The 18423-nt window shown below is 39.0% G+C and overlaps 1 protein-coding gene across 1 annotated transcript; it reads right to left on the bottom strand.

Annotated features, from left to right (window-relative positions):
- Positions 1–451: 451 nt before the first annotated feature.
- Positions 452–18400, bottom strand: VPS37A (VPS37A subunit of ESCRT-I). The gene is made up of 12 exons (XM_030493176.1): positions 18184–18400; positions 14358–14432; positions 13407–13521; positions 12360–12460; positions 11238–11454; positions 10121–10191; positions 7816–7943; positions 7667–7725; positions 7507–7575; positions 5372–5515; positions 4583–4663; positions 452–4346 (listed from the first exon to the last, which is right to left on the bottom strand). The coding sequence occupies exons 1-11, from the start codon at positions 18309–18311 to the stop codon at positions 4583–4585; spliced, it is 1188 nt and encodes a 395-aa protein (XP_030349036.1). The 5' UTR covers positions 18312–18400; the 3' UTR covers positions 452–4346.
- Between the last annotated feature and the right edge of the window lie 23 nt (positions 18401–18423).

Raw genomic sequence — 18423 nt, 5'->3', positions numbered from 1 at the left:
TCCACTAGAACTGCTATGACTGAATTCAGGCAAGGACACATTTTGAAGTTTGCGGGTTGTCAAGGCTGTTCAGATTAATTTATTCTGTTTCTGAAGACTAAAGAACATGGTTCTTTATGTTAAGGTATTTCCATGTTATATATACAAGCTTTCTTTGTAGCTTACTACTGAATATAAATTTGATCTCTACAGGTATGTGACCAAAAGAAGGCATTTAAAAAAGCAGTAGCCAGAGATGCGATATGGGTTTTCAAAGCCCATTTTAGTGAAGGTAGCTCTAAGAATGACTGCTATGGAAAGGGTTAAACAGGAAAAACTTAAACCATTACACACACAGATTATAAGGTTTGTCCTTGACTAGTTTACTGCACCCATTTCCAACACAGTTCTGTACCCAACCAAAAAGTCCTGCAATGCCCAACTCATTCTGTAGGTTAGACAACACGAGATATCTTAAAAATCCCAAAGCCTTTATTTGTAAATTGAATACATTACAGCATTTACGGTTCAGAATAACAGACACAATAAGGCTGTGATAACTGACTTAACTTTGTTGCCAGAATTTTAATTCAGTTTTACCTGAAGGTCTCTTAAATCTCTCTTTTAGAAAGATTTATCTCATATTTGAAGGGAATAGTAAAAAACTGGACAGAAATGAGACTAAAACATTTCTAACTTCCACATTTGGTCAAGGTGCAAAGTGGCAAAGCTGCAGAAGTAGGTACAGAGCAAACAACAAAACTATAGTAGATCATTAGATACTACTTTAACTTTAGTATAGTCTGTTGCTTGTAGTGGTGGCTAGCATAGCTGTACATACCTGATAATCCCCATCCTTCAGAAAGGTTAGCATGCCAAATACACTCTGAAATCTAGGAAAACCTTTATTCTATAAGCAGCAGCAGAATGTACCATTAACATCAGCTGTATACAAGATCATCCTAAAATGAAACCTACTTGATTTTAGACTTACATTTTGAAATTTCTCTTGTCTGCAATAGCATCAGTTACAATTGCTATATGGAGAATTCTCTTCTGGATTTAAGTAATCACTTGACTCGAGGAGGAACAAGAGGTCTAAACTGAGCTAAGAAAACATTCAGCAGCAAGATCAAGTATTAAAATTAACCAAAACCCAGACTCAATTAGCAGTTATAATACAGAATGTACCCTCACCCCAAACTACTGCAACACCAGAGACAAGCTACCTCCTTTACTCTTGTATTTCTTGCTCATTTACTTCGCTTTTCCGCTTGGCAGAACACCACAGCAAGAGCATGACATAGTGCAAGGTGCTCCAGAAACAAGACACTGTAGGTACCCTATTATTCCAGATATCTTAAGAGTTCACTTGACACATATCAAAGATTTTAGAATATGCCTCCAACAGCAGCTGCCATTCTTTTACACTTCCTAGGGAATTGTTTAAAGCTGGATTTACACCTACATGCCATCTTTCGGCAAAATAAGGTGAAGAATGTGCTCAACTGTGAACTAACAGAGTGCTAGAAACCAAAAAACCTACTGTGACAGAATGTTACCAGTTCTAAGTCTTCTGGTGAAGGTATGCAGATTACCTAAAAGAAAACACGTTCCCATTGGCACAACCAGTGTAAGACTACAAGAAAAGAAAACAAATGAACCAACCAGCAGCTGGTTGGCTTGTCCTTCACAGGTCAGGCACAGGCTGGCCATTCCTGCATGTGACAGGATACCTGAAGCTAACCCAGTACAGCACTCCTGAATAGAGAGACTTCTTTTCTAGAGGATGGGTTTGTGACTGCAGAAGGGGCTAAAAATTAGGGGAGAAAATCCTAATAGGAACAATGATATGAGTTATAGAATAGAAAGGGAGAAAAGAGAAGACGTTGAACTTTTGTACCGCTGAACAAGAAACACTGTACTAAGAACGTGCACTGAGCAATGTGATTTTCTTCTAGACTCTCCTCCACTATCATCAGGACTTTACAATGAAGTCCTGAATTTGTAAATTCGCAAACTTTACAAAAGTAACACAAGAGGAAAAGTTGAAGTGTTGAGAACTTACACTACTTTGGGAAGCAAATCCCCTGGATGTCATCCGGCTAGAAAGTTCAGCCACAGTGAAGCACCATAACACACCACATAACAGTCAACAGGAGGGGGCAGGTAAGGACAGAAGTCTGTCATTCCATGACATTATAAAATGTATACAGAAGATACTAGCCCAACTCAGGAAGAGCACATGATATTTGGTTATCTGTTCCTTTCTCTGCTTACAAGGAAGAAACAACAGTAACAACAAAACAGTCCTGTACAGAATTGTGTGTCTGGTCTTTAAGATTGTTAGCTAGCTACTCAGAAAAAGATCCAAAACAAAATTATACACTCAGCACAAAAACAGATGGAGTTTGCCAAGAAGGTAAAACAGACGACTTAAATGTAACTCTTCACCACAGCTGCAGAAACCACGCTACTCAGAGACCCAAGTCCAGAACCACTTGAAAACCTATGCAATCTCATTTTTAATTAGGGTTTTAGTTAGCACATTAGCAGAAGTGCTATGTCAATACACAAGCAGTATTATACATAGCCAGTAGAAGTGGGTTTTGGAAGAAGATACTCTAAAATTATTGCTTAACCATGGCACTTAAAAGCTGTTGATTTTATCTGGCACCTAAGTATCTTGTTTGGACCATACTTGTATTTTCTTAGGACATCTAATCTCAGAATTCAGACCATCTTTACAAAGAAAAATCCCATCAAATACCAGTGAATAGCTTACTCACCCCAAAAGGCAGTAGCTTAAGACAGACAAGCACAGTACTGTACAGGGCTGAGACTAAAGTCCCATTTGAAGACTGCAAGATGTCTGTTCCACAGGCTAGTGACTTGCATGATTTCTTAACTCACTCTTCTCCTAGAAGAGTACTGATTTTAGGACTGACTGAATATTAGCGACACAGAAAAGTACCCACTTGGACTGACGTGCTTTAGTTTGAGATTTGAATCTGTGATATTCTGTGACCCCATCTAGGTTACACAAAGGCAGTATCTTTGCCAAGAGGTATATCTCCAGACTGCTTCCTGAGAAGAAAGCAGCAGGATTCCTGCCACGTTACTTAACCAGTGCTTTATCTTACTTATCTTTCAGAACTGCACAATTTCTTCTGTTCTTCCAGAACTTGTCTCCATGAAAACCTAATGCACCAACAAGGTTAAGAATGTGTCTTTTTGCAAGAGCAAGACATAACATACATGCATGCATTTAGGGGCTATATTTTTCTGTTACAGAATACTGCACTTGGTTCTATCCATTCTCACCAGATATACTGCCATCCTAAAACCCAGTCAGCTCACCAGAGGCAAGATGCAGTGATTAAGGGTCAGAATTAAGCCTCACTTCCAAATTCTATCAATCACCGGCCTTAACATACCACACTATGCAACTCCAGCCAAATTAGTTTATTTGTTCCTTAAAGTTAGGAACAAATAACTGCTACTTCACAAAGAACTTCAGAACTAGTTTTTGTAAAGTGCTTTTGAGTTCCTCACATGATGAATATATTCATATTGCATAAGACAGACACTGGGAAGTGATGTGATTATTTTTCCTTTAAGTAAAAACAAATATGAAAATGAAATTGTTAAATGAAAATTGTGTTTAATTACAGTGGTAGGTACCAAGCCACTCCTGAAATCAAGTGCATCAGTGCTACCGAGCAACATACCAAATCTACGCAGAGATCATTTATTCTATTTTGATTCCAATATAATTTGTTCCAACACATCCTTTGCTTAATCCAAAACACAATACAGGCTATACTGTTTTCTATATAACTTAAAAATAAAAAAACACCTGTTCTTAAACATTTTGGCTTCAAGAAAAGACAGCTTTTGGATCCACTGACAATCTCAAATTTTGAACTTCTTCAGTTTTCAAAGTCCTGTCATTACTTATCTCAAATGTTTCCACAGATCAAGCCAATTCTAATGTTTAAAGTCCAAAATACAAAAGATATGAATTATGTTTTTATAAAAATGTAAAAAGCTAGTCAAAATTACATGTTTAGATATTTAATCTCTGAAGAATGAAGTATAGCAGCAGGAACTTAAATATAATTAAGAACTATCAACAATAAATACAAGAAATTAGTGCAAAGATTGCAATAGAAGGATTCTTGAGTACAATGAGAATATAAAGAGACATTCTAATTTGTACAAAACCCATCCCAACTCTGTATACAATCTCTTCTATAAATACAACCATACAAGATGAAATGCTTATTTGCAAATAATAGTTATTAAAAAGTGTGCTTTATTGGGTTTTTCACTCATTCTCTTGGCAGGTGTAGCTTGCAGGAAGTCTGTAAAGACAAATTTCCATAATTAGATATTTTAACTCCTCCAGAAGTTATGTTTTAAATACAAATAACAACAGATATAGGACATACTTGATTTCTATAGAAAGCATTATTAGAACTCCAAGCATTGTAATAAATGTTTGCTCTATTTGCAATTAGCAATTTGTAAGTGTGTGACAATGAGAAATTGGAAAAAATAAAAGTAGTAGTTTACCACAAATATTACAGCAGCAGTTTACCTATAGCGGAGCATGAAATTGGCTGTGCATTGCTATTGCCTGTTGAAGTTTTTCCTCTTTGGCTCGTCTACAGTGGCAGAGCTACAAAACAAGGCACAGGAAGAGTAAATTCTGAAAGGAATTTTTTATAAGGCACGCTACAGTTTGTCTTTAGTGATTTAGCTACTTTGCAGGCTCCTTAAAAAAGGAAAGTCCTGTGAACCACCTCCCTTCTAAGCTTCAGGCTCAACTGTCTGTATTGGTAACATTATTCTGTCCACGACTGCTTACAAGAGAATTCTTTTCTATGATATGAAATGCATTTATTAGGTGTCTTTAAAGAAAGGTATGCTATCCAGTAAGTAGCTCTTGTCACAGCATAAGCAAGAACAGTAGGTTTTGAACCTCAGTTACTTATCTGGGGATAGCCAACAACAGAATAATTAGTTCAAGATGTTTAATAAATTAAACATTAAGGATGCTTAATGTGTCATTCTACGTCGACTCTCCAATTTGAAAACTGTCGATGTGGCTATCTTCCTTATACAGTAGATAAAAAAAAGTGGCACAAAAATATCTGCAACACCACATGACCAAGGTCTAATGCAGCAGATCTTTGCACTCCCACCTTAAACATATGAGCCTTCAGAATGCACATTATATTCTAAGTAGACTGAAGCCACTTAGGGATATATTTTTCTTCTCTTGGAGCTTACTAAAACACTGTTCTGTATCACAAGACTGCTCAACCCCTAATTTATTCACTCTGTTCTGTATGTCTCAGATTAGAATGATATGTATATTACATACCGTTCTCTTTTCCATGAAACTGCTAAGGAAGTCATCTATTTCTGTTTTGCCTTCCAAGAAGTCTTCTGCAATAGTGTCAGATTCCTCTTCAGCTTCATGAGCAGCTACTTTAAGTCTGGCTTGCAGAGCACTTGGACTGCAACTCTAAGAAAATAAAAACTTCTATGTAATATTAAACTGTCCATCGAAACCTACATTTCCAAGAAGAACAATAAATGACTCTATAAATATGGAATATGCAAATAGAGCATTATTATTATTATATAAAAGCCTAAGTGACCAGATGAAGCTTCACCTCCAGGAAACACAATAGCTTATTAAACTGTAGAGGATTCAATGTGAGAAGGGTGTTGCCAGTTTAGGTCTTGATTCACAATCACTCTCACAAATATGAAGCTTTTCAACTTTTACCCTCCAGGGTAGAAACCATCCAAACTTGGAAATCTGATAGGTTCTTAAGTGCATGGTTTCTGAGTAGAACCGGTGTTTCAAGTGTCTTCAATAAAGAGGGTCTACTTCTGAGACTCAGTAGTGAGCCTAAGAAGCATTAAAAGGTAAAAAAGCACACCCTGTTAAGCTTTTAAACACCCTTGAAATGACTGTGGAGAAGAAGATGGAAAAGGACAAAGCACCTACTCAAGAAGTACATGGGCTGCTAATCTAAACCAGTATACTCATTCTTCCGTTCTTATAAACTTCAAACCTTATTAACTTTATTTCTGTTTACTGCATATAATTTCATTATTTTTCCTCTAATACCTTTGGGTAGTTAATAAGAACATGATTCATGTCTTCAGCAGGAGTACATACAGAGCCAGAACTGCAAAATTAAGATATTTATAGATTTTAGATGCTTGGACTACTTTTCATCTACCCCATGAAAGATATTTCATTTGTGTACTGTAAAGCTGCAATGTAAAAAGAAATTTCCTGTTAAATTAATCTTCTGCAAAATAAGGACAATTTGCTCTAATAAAAAAAAAAGAGTAAAATTCACCCACAGTACAAGTAAAAAGACTTGTCTGGAACTTTGAAGAAGAGTTAATAAGAGATACCAGGTAGTACACAGTGAACATTGGTACGTGAACATATAGCATATATGGATAAACAGCACAAAAATCCAGCTGCAACTCCCCAACTCTCAGCCTCCTAACCATAGTTAAATTGAATCAGCAATTCTTAGGAAAAAATAAAGGGTTATATAACAGTGGGGTATTAGGTCCTGTTCTTGAGTTGTTTCTTGCAGAAATAGAAAGTTTCTCAATGCCGGCTACCTCCGTCCACTTTAAAGACAACTTATATCACACGGAAAGGAGGCATCAGGAGTCAGATGATTCTGGTTTTCAAGTGAGGAAACATTTATTTCATTTAGATCACTTACGAAATCATTCAGTTTGCTGTCATGTTGTTTTTACTTGTTATTTTGTATTTTGTTACTTTCGGGCCATTCTGAAATTCAGGTACTGTGCATGCTATTTTGATAGACTTGTATTCTTAGGTGACAAGTCTTGCAAATAATGAAGATGTCAGTGCAGAAACTGGTTTGTGAAAAGTTACACCTTCTAATGCATAACCTGGTAAACATACTAAGAAATTATTCTCCTCTCCCAAATTGCTTTCTGGAGTATTGACTTTACCCTATTTGTGCTTTAGAATGTGTAAAGTTTGACAGTACATAGAACATGATGCCCAAAGTAAGCATACCCAGTGAATCACAGAATTTAAGTTTCTAAAGCAATGGTTTTAATCATTTTCATCTGGTACAGTTTTAGAGACTCGTTATGTTAAATGTGTTAAATGGGTACCATGAATTAAACAAGCCTTCTTTAAAAATCATTCTATTCTTAAAACTGGTTTAACCCAGGATTGTACGTAAGAACAGCTCTAAATGCTCATCACATTCCCTTCTTCCAACTTTGCTTCTACTGCAGCATTAAAAAAAACCAACCAAAAAACCAGTGCAATCGTAACACTGTTTTATACTTAATCCCATTTTATTTCATACTTGATGTAAATCTATTTCATACAAAATTAGAGTTTAACCAGAAGAATATTCTTTATGGTTGAAGATACAAACCAAAATTTCAGTTTTATTGAAGTATTCTTAAAGGATAATATAGTAAGAGAAATTATACCTCACTAAGCTCATGCTGTCTTTGCATCTTTTTTTCAAAGGCTGCTTTCATCTGTGTGAGTTGCTCATACTGTAAAGAAGAAGAAAAAGAATGTTTCTCCCCTGAAAAAAGCAGAATATTTCAACTAGTATTTCTGAATAAGCTTTTATTGTTCACTTACTTTATCCAACACCATCTGTCTTTTAGCCTCAAGACTTGGCTCCAGCAACAAGTTTTTTTCTGTGAAATAAAGAAACTATTAATACTTTTTTTTTTAAAAAGGATTCTGTTCACAGAACAGTCACAGATGCTCATGTTTTGACATCTTACTTGCCAGCTCTTCAATGCTTTTCACCAACTCATCTCTATCAGTAATGACTTGCTTCAGTTGTGGTAGAGTCACAAACTGTTCCAGTAACACTTCCTCTTGCTCGTTCATATTAGTCAGCTGCGATATACTATATTCAAGCAGAAAGCAAGCAGATTTAAAACTAACAGCAAATGTTATGTGTAGAGTTACTCATTTCTGCCAAAAGTCAAAACGTAGGCATTTACTGGGGTTTCTCAGATACACAACACTTGACCACAACTTACTTTTCCCCTTTCTCCTGGACTGTGGGCTCTATCATCTGCAGCAGTGCGCTTAAGCAGCAGTGTGTTAAAAGGTACCTCCTATTTCAGGTCTTCCTTCTCATAAAGTGATTTTTTTAACGCTACTATAGTGGATTGCCCTTAGCCAGCTACCAGACACCCAGCTCTCTCAGTCCCCCTCCTCAACAAGATATAGAGGAAAAGCTTGTGGGTCAAGATACAGTGAGATCACTTAACAATTACAATCACAGACAAAGCACACTCAACTTGAGAAAAATTTGATTTTAATTACGGCAAGAGTTGGATGGTGAGAAAAAAAAAAAGACAAAAATTTTTTCCCTTTTTCCCCAGGCTCAACTTCACTCCTTCATTCCCAACTCCTCTACCTCCCTCTGCCCCAAGCAGCGCAAGCAGGGCTTTGGGGGAGAATTGCAAGTGCTGCAGTCTGTGACAGTTTGTCTCTGCAGCTCTTTCCTTCTCATGCTTTTCTCCTGCTCCAGCATGGGGCCCTCTCCACAGGCTGCAGTTTTTGGCAGGAGAACCTGCTCTAGTGTGAGCTTTTTGTAGCTGCAGTTTCCTTCAGGGCATATCTGCCTGCTCCAGTGTGGAGTTCTCCATGGACTGCAGCATGCATTTTGCTCCAGCTTAGCTCTCTCCATGGGTTACAGGGAAATACCTGTTCTACTCTGGTCTTTTCCAAAACTTCCATGAGCTGCAGATGAGTATCTGCTCTGGCACTTGGAGCACCTCCTCCCACTTGTCCTCTGACTTGCACGTTCAGAAGATTCTCACACTGCTCTACCCCCCCCCCCAGTCCTCACTGCCTCTACAGCATTTGCCCTTTTTCAAATATAGAATCATAGAGGCACCATACGCTTCACTGTTGGACCTGGCTGTCCTGCAGTAGGTCTACTGCCAAGCTGGCTGTGCCCCTGGCCCTTTCTCACACATTCCACCCATGCAGCCCCTCAGCAACCAAAATCTTGCCACCTATACACAATTGAGCTACTCAGAACAGATGCAATATTGTTTGTGATTTAACTCAGCTACCACCAGAAGAATCATGGAATTTTAATCCAGTTTTCTTGAAAGGATCAAGCTTGATTATAATGTTTTAACGAACAAATCACGCTTCCCCTCAAAACCCCTAACTTGCTGCTACACAATAAAGAGACGCTGCTAGAACTTACAGCTGATTTAGCTAAATTAAACAGGCTCTTAGGAATGTGTGAAACAAAAGAAAAAAAACCCAACCAAACACACAAAAACCCAAACTGAAGCCCTTGCCGAAGGTCTTTTCCCTTTTGAAAGCAGAGTTTTTAATCACTAAACTATGATGCCACCACAAGATGAGAAAGAAACCAACCTCCTAAGACCCCTTCAGAATTAATAGCTAATTTGTAATCTATTCAATCCCAGATAACTGACACAGAGAACTGTCTCCTTAAATCTGAGCAAAGTGCTGGGAACTATAACTAACACAATTTTTTTGAATTGTGACAAGACACACTTTCGATGAAAATATTTGTGTAGTATGTGGAAGTGATGTGCACTGGGAGACTGGCACATTTACCTAACCCACCCACCCTGCACATGCTGAGCTGCTCACAAAGTAGTCTGTTGTTTACCCTGTGCTACAGTCCTTTTGAATTTAAGAGAATGCAATTTGTGAACCAGTCTCAAGTCCATTTCCCTGTCCCTTTTCCTCCTTCAAGTTACACTTATTGTCTTAGTAGAAATTACATCCCTGGCAAGACCCCAGAAGACAGCAGAACACTGATAGTTAAGAAAAGTAAAAATAAATGCTCCTTTTCCCAGTGTTGAATCATGAAGTATTGTTCCTGCTGAAAAAAACCTAAAAAAGCAGCGCATCTGAATACAAGGCTGGCTTACTTTCTGACTCTACAATTTTGGTAAGTGGCAGTTGTATTTATAATTTCCACAAAAACCTTTCAGTGATGTTTGCAGACTTTTGTCAGATACAGAGTAGCTGTAATTGCCTTTTAATGACTACGGAAAGTTTTGCTACCTTTGGAAAAATTACCTTAGTTCTGAGAGTTCTGGAAAGGTATCAGGAACATCAGGCATCTTGTAAGTAAATCCATTCTGGCCAACCTAAATGGAAGTTTAGAAATATTTAGCAGATTTTTGAAGAGCAATTTCTTGATATTTAACCTGATTAATCCAAAACTGAGATGCATATTTGCCAGCAATAAGAAAAATAGGGAAAGCAGTAAGAAGCAGTAGCACTAGTCTCTGAACAGAAGACACTTAACTAAACCATGGCAACAAAATACTTGTGGATGTTTGGGGTGGTGTGTCATAAAAGAGGAGCCAATTTTGGAGGAAAATAATTCTGTCTTGCTATGTTCTCCATTTGACAACAGTTGGATGACCCAGGAAACATATAGGAGGGGTGTAACTCAGGGAAGTGAGAACAGATAAAGAGATTGACATTTTGACCTCTTTCACGTGGTTTTTAAATCCATAATCCCTTGGGGAATAAAGTTTTTAGACAAAGGAAAAAAGTCTGTCTTAACAGAATGTAGAAATTTTAAATTATACAAAGCCAAGAAAGTGTCTTCCAAGATTAAAAAGCTTTTTTTTTTCTAAAGACAAGATTTGATAAAAGGCTAAACATTTAGATAAAATGTTTTTGGAGGACATCCAAAAAAAGTCCTACCAGGGTGCATCGGTGAGGGGGACTTTATGAGTACACACATACACGATCTGTGAAGAGAAGCTATTTTAAGCTTGAAAACTCTACACCTAAAAGCTTGAGACTGCACATTGTTCAGGTTCTGGGCAGGAAATCCCATCTAGAGAACAGGACCTCATTTTCTGTGTCTGGTTAAACAGTCACAGCTGCAGTATGGGGGAGTGCAGGTCCAAAAAAAAAAAAAATTAGATTGAAAGATACTTGGCATAACATTAGTTTAAGTGAAACTCAGAAAGACAAACTTCTTATTCTGACTTCAAGTTTGTTCTAAAAACTTTTTATCAAAGCCAGAATGATAGTTTTGTTTTCCTAGCACAAGCAAAACAATCAAGTGCAGTCACTCAGACTGTTCCCTTGAGTTCTGCAGCAAAGCTCTGTGTGCCCTTGAGAGAACTTGTACCCAGTGTCTGATACCTTAAGCAGCAAAACTCTGCACACAGACCTGAAGCACTGCTTCTGCTCTTGGAACAGGTAGTGGCAGATCAGCAATCAAGCCGTAAGAGGGAGCAGCAGGCTTGTCTGCAGTGTAGCTTGAAGAAACTGATTCAGCAACGGGTACAGCTGCTATTGTTCTACTTGTTTCTTGAGGTGGGTATGGAGGAAGAAATGGAAACCCCTGAGGAGCATAAGGAGGCATTCCAGCTGGTTTGTTGAAAAGGCTAAAAAGAAAAAGAACAAACAATATGAGCAAGCAACTGCTTACAGCACATTTCTTACCATTTGAATTATAATTACCAGATAACATACAAGACATAAGACTGAATTTTTAAATGACCATAAACTTTGCATTTTCTGTTCTCAGTTACTTCCAACATAGTAAGTATATCTACAACATATATTCCATTAAACTATATTCTTGTAGAACAGCCAAATATACACACTTTACAGAAACCCACTTCTCAAAAATTTATGACTGCATAAATTTAAATTGTTTATGTCTAAAAGTCCCGAGAAATGCATCTGTGATGTACATTAGCTCTTATTTATGGTATTTAACAGCTTGGGAAACTCACACATAATTACTTCTAAACAACATGAATGATTTTTTAAAATTCACAACTGCAGCTGCATCTAAATGTAGTATCATTGTCAGCCACAAGAACCACAGTTGTACTGATAAAGCTGTAATGTCTCAGACCACTTTTGTGTATTTAATACAAGTCTTTAAGTTGCATGATTTCTGTTGTGTAGTTGTGCAACAGAAGCTGCCTTTAAGCCTGGGAGATTAGGAGCAGAATATGAAGAAACATGACTGCTCAGATCATGACCTACAGAAAATTAAAGATTTCATCTGATAAACAAAACGTTTATTCTTCTTAAAGAAAAAAGAAGCACATTAAGTTTTGCATTTTGATACGGTAACTCCGGTGAAAGCTGTGTTTCCTCTCAAAACAATCATGCCATAAAGCATGCCCATGAAATATTGCAAGGGCAGGCAATCTATGTCTCCAAGTACATCCACTATATTATTCCTGTTCCCGCCCTCCCAATACTTGGTTTCATTTCTTTTTAACAACGTAAGTTAATACACGCAGTTCCATTCATCATGTTTATAGATACTTACTAGGGAAATGATGTTGAGCTAGGAGCCAGAACTGGAGGATTCTTCCAAAACTCATCCAGTAAACTCTGAATAATTTTTCCAAGATCTGAGTGCATTGTAAACTGGTAAAAACAAAGCCCAATGCAGAAGAAAAATTTATGCCTGGAATCCAACAGTTCTAAAATGTGCTGAACTTGACTGTTTATTATACACACACAGCAGTGCTGGAAGCTATCTCAGAAACATACCAGCTAATCTACAACATGTATACATAAGCTTCAAATAAAGTGATAAAACCACTCAGACCTGAACAGAAACTAAAAGTCTTTCATTAACAATCAAAGTCCATTAACAATGGAGAACCAATCAAATACATTTCTGATCATTTCTGACCAACCAAAAAAACCCCACCTTAGTTCCAAGTTACATTTGGTAAAACAAAGAAAGGAGAAAGAAAAAACCAAGCAACCAAACAAAATAACCCAAACCCAAACAAACAAAACCAACCAAGATTTAAGACAAAAATCATTAATTGCATTCTGAAAAAGTCATAACCTCTCCAGTACTCCCATCCCAAAAAACTACACCACATCCTTGTAGCCAGAGAAAAAAGAAAGAGAATAAACAAAGAACAGCATATTAAAACCCTGATTAAAATTCTGAATATTAGAGCTGAAACCTTGACATCTTTCTAATAGGATGAGGTAGAAAGAACTATGTTACAAAACAGTCTTAAAGCATCCTTCTCCCTTACCTAGAATACACTGTAAAGAAACATGAACTGCTATTGCTACTAATGAGAAAAGCAACAGGAACTTTCTAAGCCATCATAACTTAAAATAGTTCTAGATACATGGAATACTAAGCTCAGTAATGGTAGCAGTAAAATAACAGTAGCATACTGAACACTACTGAATTTTTGTTTTCAGACCTCTCAAAATACAGTTGGAGAGGGATTAGGATCTGTACTGGTCTTTTTTACCAGCAGTATTAGCAATAATCTAGCGTGACAAGTATTAAAATCACTATTAACAGTAGATGTTATGTGACACTATGAATTATACATACGTTACTTATTAATGGACCAGTGACATATACTCCCTGCTTGTCTATTAAATGATGTCTCACAGGTGGGAAAACACTGATGACTGGTTTTTCCTGAGGAAACTGAGGTGGAAGCAAGCTGCAAATATAAGAATAATCATTATTACAGCTACATCCCATGATAAAGTTTGAACAAGGCGGCTTCTTATGCAAACAAAAAATACCATTAATTACATAAACTTTTCTATGAGAAAAGTTATGGAGAAATACAGAGTGAATGAAGCACACAAAAGTATTACTCAATTACAAAACTAGAAGTCAGACAGATTAGAATACCAGACTTCCATGGAACTAAAGAGAGCATTTACTGGGCAAGAGTGTAGTATAACAATGCAGAAAAAATGTCCATGGACAAAGAAAAAGCTGTAGCATAATGAGAATATTTTCTAATACAAACTTCAAAGACAATGCAGTGTAACCTGCAAGAATATCAGGCAAGTTACCAGGCTAACGTAATAAAAACCTCAGGAATACCATCAATGTTTGCCAGAGCAAAAGCACCCCTCAAAGTAAATTCACAGGAAATGCTACAGTAAGTCACTTAAGTTATGATCCAGAAGATTCATTAGGGTAAGAGTTAGGAGTTACAGCAGATTAGTAAATTATGAATTAAGTTTACTTTCAGTTGTAGTCATCAGAAACCCTCAAGAGTTTTCTTTTATTTACCTTCAACTCAAACCATGCAGGTATCTTGGGAGCTGAGCACAGCAAAACATAGTTTTACTTTCAGCTGAGCATCTGCATTTTGTACATAACTAGTTTCACTCATATCACTACATCTTCTAATACAAATCCATGTTATAGTTACTGAAAGTAGTTATGAGATAGAAGCCATTTATATTCTATTACTACTTTTTTAGTTTTTTTACAATTTTAATATTCCAGATGTGCATAGAGATAACTCAGTCTACTTACATGTTAATATTAATTGTCAAGTTGTTTACAGTGAATGGCAGTCGATATTCCACATCTTTCTGTATTTCTGCAATGCTGTCAAAGAAGAAATTGTTACCATCCAATTCATGGTCAATATAACAGCCTGAAGTCTAAAAAAATGCATGACCCCAGATCTTTGTATTTAGTTTAGTTTTGGAAAGCCTTGTCAGAATAAAATTGAAAATGCTGGAATAGATTCATATGCTTCAGAATGCTACATTGAATATTAAACAGAAAATAGATTCAACTATTAAAACTTATACGTGATCACAAGCAATGGAAATAGAGTAGGAGAATTTGTGCTACTCACTGATCTGACAACTTACTTTTTTCCACTTACTGGCTTAATTTAAGACATCAGCGATTTTTTTTATATATTGAATTTTGATAAAATGTTTACTTTGTGAAGGCATTACACTTGGTTCGCAATGATAAATTACTCTGCAACACTGCCTACTGATCAATATTTAGAACGTATATTAAACTAGGCCTTCTTCCTTAATATATTAGCTTACTACTTAATAGCAGATTTTTCCACATGCACCGAGTTCTACGCACTTGCACACATATTTTCAAGGATTATCTGGAGAAGAGCTACTTGCAAGAATGCAAAGTTCTGTAATACAGCAACGCACAAGACACAGACCCCCTGAAAGCACCAAGTGACAAAACATGTATCTTACGAAACCTGGCAAGACCAAATACAAATTTACTTCTCTTGTAAGAGCCAAGTTACTGAGGAAATCTTTACATCAGGTGCATCAAGAGGGAATGGATTTCAGTGCCCAAAGCACTCTACAGTTTGTATGCACAGCAAGACTATTTTGAAAGATGGCATCCCAAAGAACGCGGAGGAGGAGGAGGAGTAGAAGACTTAGCTCAGAAGCAGAATTTCCAGACAATACAAACATACCTAAGGTGGGACTGGGAGAAAGGAGGGCAGAAAATTAGCTTCATCTTACAATGCCTCAATCAAAACAAACTTAAGAGCCAGACTGATTCTTCTTCTGTGTATTTCTCCTGCCTGTACTTGGTTAATAATGTTGTTCCCCTTCACCTCTCTAAGGCTCCTTATAAAGTGAGGGAACACAGCTCCAACCAGGAATAATGGCAGTTGGGTGTTCCCAGAAAGCCTTCTGCACCAAACTTCAGAAATGTCCCTTGATCCACCTCCACTTACACTCCATACAATTACTTCCTCAAAAACCCCAAAACACATTACCTGCAAATGTGTGTTAAGCGTAGTGTTAGGAGTGTTTTGTATCCCTCCAAAGCATTATTTGCATATAGAATTTAAAACTCTTGCTTTCAGAGCTTCAGGAATAAATGGAGTAAGACGCAAACCTAGCTATGCACCTAGCCTTCCCCAGCCCAACCTCACTCCTCTGACAGACAACTCAGTACCTGCTCTTTCCCTGGGAAATCACATGCTGTTTGAAGAGACTACCAGGTATCTTTCGGCACCGGAGAATCCTCTACTGTGATATACCACACACTGAAATCACCACCTCCTCGTTCTTAACTGAAGGATTCTCCCTGGAATCTCTCATGCATATTCCTGCCCTGTAATAATCTCTTCTGCATTTTAATAGCCTGCTACAAAATCCTTTTGGGAAGAGTATATAATTATGCTTGACTCACATGCACGACCTACAGGAACTGGGGAGGAAGAGGAGAACAGGGAGAGAGAACCAAGAAACACAGAATCTCATTGAGCTATTTGAACTATTACAACCTCCTTTAAGCAAAACCTTGAATTGACAAACTTGGTTGTCCCTTCCCCAAGTGGGAATGGGTACACTGTAAAAATGACACACTTTGGCTAGAACAGCAGCAAATGTAAAAAAACCGTTTGGTTTTTTTTTTTTTTTATATACAAAACCCTCGTCTCAAGCTCCTAACCTGTGAGTGATCCTGAAAAGGAAGACTAGCTACTTTAATGAAATTAAGATGACATATATCTGGGCTTTTACAAAATATACTTATAGACAAAACAAACATTAGAATGACATTTATTTAATCATTGCTTAGGAAACAACGCTGTTGTAATGCTTAATGCATATTCCTATCCTATAGATCTGTGCTGGTATGGTGTTCATAAACAAGCACATCAATCCCACCCAAAAAAACCTTTTTACTTTTGAAGACTTGGACAAACATACACACCTTTTTAAAAGCAGAGAGTTTGAGGCACTGTTACTCGGATTTATTCAACAGTATCTCTTATGAAACCTGTACACTCTGCCAGAATTTACTCCTTCGCTTGCCTAATTTGGGGGTATTTTACACCTATCGTCTAGAGAGATGAGGCAGGTGAGTTTACATGGCTGTAAAGTTCTGTGAGAGCAGCTGTTACCTCCCGACATTCCTAGCTGCAGAGTCCTTTCCATCTCTGCCTGTGCTTAACTGATGCCTGCACAAACAGGTGGTAAACCAGTTCAGCAAGCTGACTTTGACAAAAGCTGATCACCTTTTTTGATGACTTAACTTGGAGTGAGCTCATCCCGCTGGTAGAGAAAAAAGGATAGAAATAGAAGGCTAAAAGTAAGGCCTGTCCAATAAAAACTTCTAGTTAGGTAAGCTGTTGTGTACCCACAGAGACAGCTCCTTAGAAAAGTGATGTGTCTTTCAAAAATATTTGTGAAATTGACTGTGAACAGATTTAAGCAAGCAACAGTACTTAGCACTACCGTCAAACTTATCTTTCCTGTGTGACAATTCAAAATATTAGGATAGTGCGCAGTCTGCTCAGAAATACAGTAAGTATCTCTTACACTCTTAGTCTCAGTCTGATATAACAGGAAATAATTTTCCTTCATTTTTCTGGATTGTTTTGGGGGCATCTACCATTCCACCTCGACAGACATCCCAGGAAGCATGAGGAATGCTTACACATCGACTGGAAAGTCTAATCTGAAATACATGATGTGAATCTCCTTTTAAAATGTGAACACTTTTGAAAGGCTAAAATTTAGGCAAAATTGACCAGCACACTGACAAGCTAAGGTATTTCCGGGTAAGGGAACTTTCTGCTGTAAAAAGTGTGGCTGTTGAACAGGAAAAAGCTACCTGCCTCGGGTGAGCATCTAAATGAAACAAGTTACCAAGGAACAGTCAGTTATTAGCAAATTGGCACTGTACATTAAAAAACCAGTCTGTAGAGCTGGTAGGGCTGCTATGCCACTGCTGGTACCAGCTCCTGCATGCTCTGTGGTGAATTCTGAACTTGTAAAGAACTACGCTCCTACAAGCAGTTCCCAGAAAGAGGGCTTTAGTCCAACACACACAACCTGTACCTCGCTGTACACTTCAAAACCCATTAAATAACTCAGCTGATCCCCGGTCAAGCGGCCGGTGTGACTGGGCGCGATCATCAGCGCCCGAGCCACACGGACACAGCCCCGGCCAGCGCGGACGGCTCCCGCCGCCCCCACAGCACATCTCGCTTTCGGCGCTCCCTCCCACCCTGCCGCGACCCTCCGGCCGTCCCCTGGCCACGCACCCGCGGCCCTGCCCCGGGGCCGAGCCGAGACCCTGCGGCACGCTGGTCGCCCCGCTCCCACCGGCGGGACCCGTCGGCCCCGGCTATGGTCGGCCAGGGCCGCGGTTTCCTGTTTACCAGCGCCGCGCACGGCCGAGAGCCGGCGGGACCCAGCCAGGCCTCCGCGGGAGCGGACGGGGCGAGATCTCGTCGCTGGGCGTGCGTGTGGGGACACACGACACCCGCCCGGGGCGCGGCCCCCCGAGCGGCGCCGGGCCCGGGTAGGGGACACAGGCCGCCCTCCTCAAACCCGCGGGCACTCACGAGGCGTGCGCGCCGCGCAGGGACTCGATCTGCCGCTGCTTCTGCTGCTGGAGGCTGGTGAGGGGCGGCAGCGGCGCGGCGGGCGAGGCGGAGCCGCCGCCCTTGGCGAGGGGGAACAGCCAGTTCATGCTCCCGCGGCAGCGCCGGGCGGGCGCGGCAGCACCAGCGGCACCGCGGCCCGGCCTCGCCCGCTCCCTGCGGCATGCGCCTCCCCCCGCCCCGCCCCGCCGCTACGTCGGC

The sequence above is a fragment of the Strigops habroptila genome, chromosome 7 (genome assembly GCF_004027225.2).
Source record: "Strigops habroptila isolate Jane chromosome 7, bStrHab1.2.pri, whole genome shotgun sequence".
Classification (NCBI taxonomy): Eukaryota; Metazoa; Chordata; class Aves; order Psittaciformes; family Psittacidae; genus Strigops; species Strigops habroptila.
The sequence above is the reverse complement of the archived record's forward strand: the minus strand, read 5'-3'. Positions and strand labels throughout refer to the sequence as shown.

What these genes read in the sequence shown, in the direction of transcription:
- VPS37A (XM_030493176.1), bottom strand. Translation starts at nt 18,311, where the DNA reads ATGAACTGGCTGTTCCCCCTCGCCAAGGGCGGCGGCTCCGCCTCGCCC. An exon ending in CTGCGCGGCGCGCACGCCTC is followed by an intron (nt 14,433 to 18,183) that starts GTGAGTGCCCGC and finishes CTTCTTTGACAG; the next exon opens with CATTGCAGAAATACAGAAAG. An exon ending in GTTTCATGGAAAAGAGAACG is followed by an intron (nt 4,664 to 5,371) that starts GTATGTAATATA and finishes CTTGTTTTGTAG; the next exon opens with CTCTGCCACTGTAGACGAGC.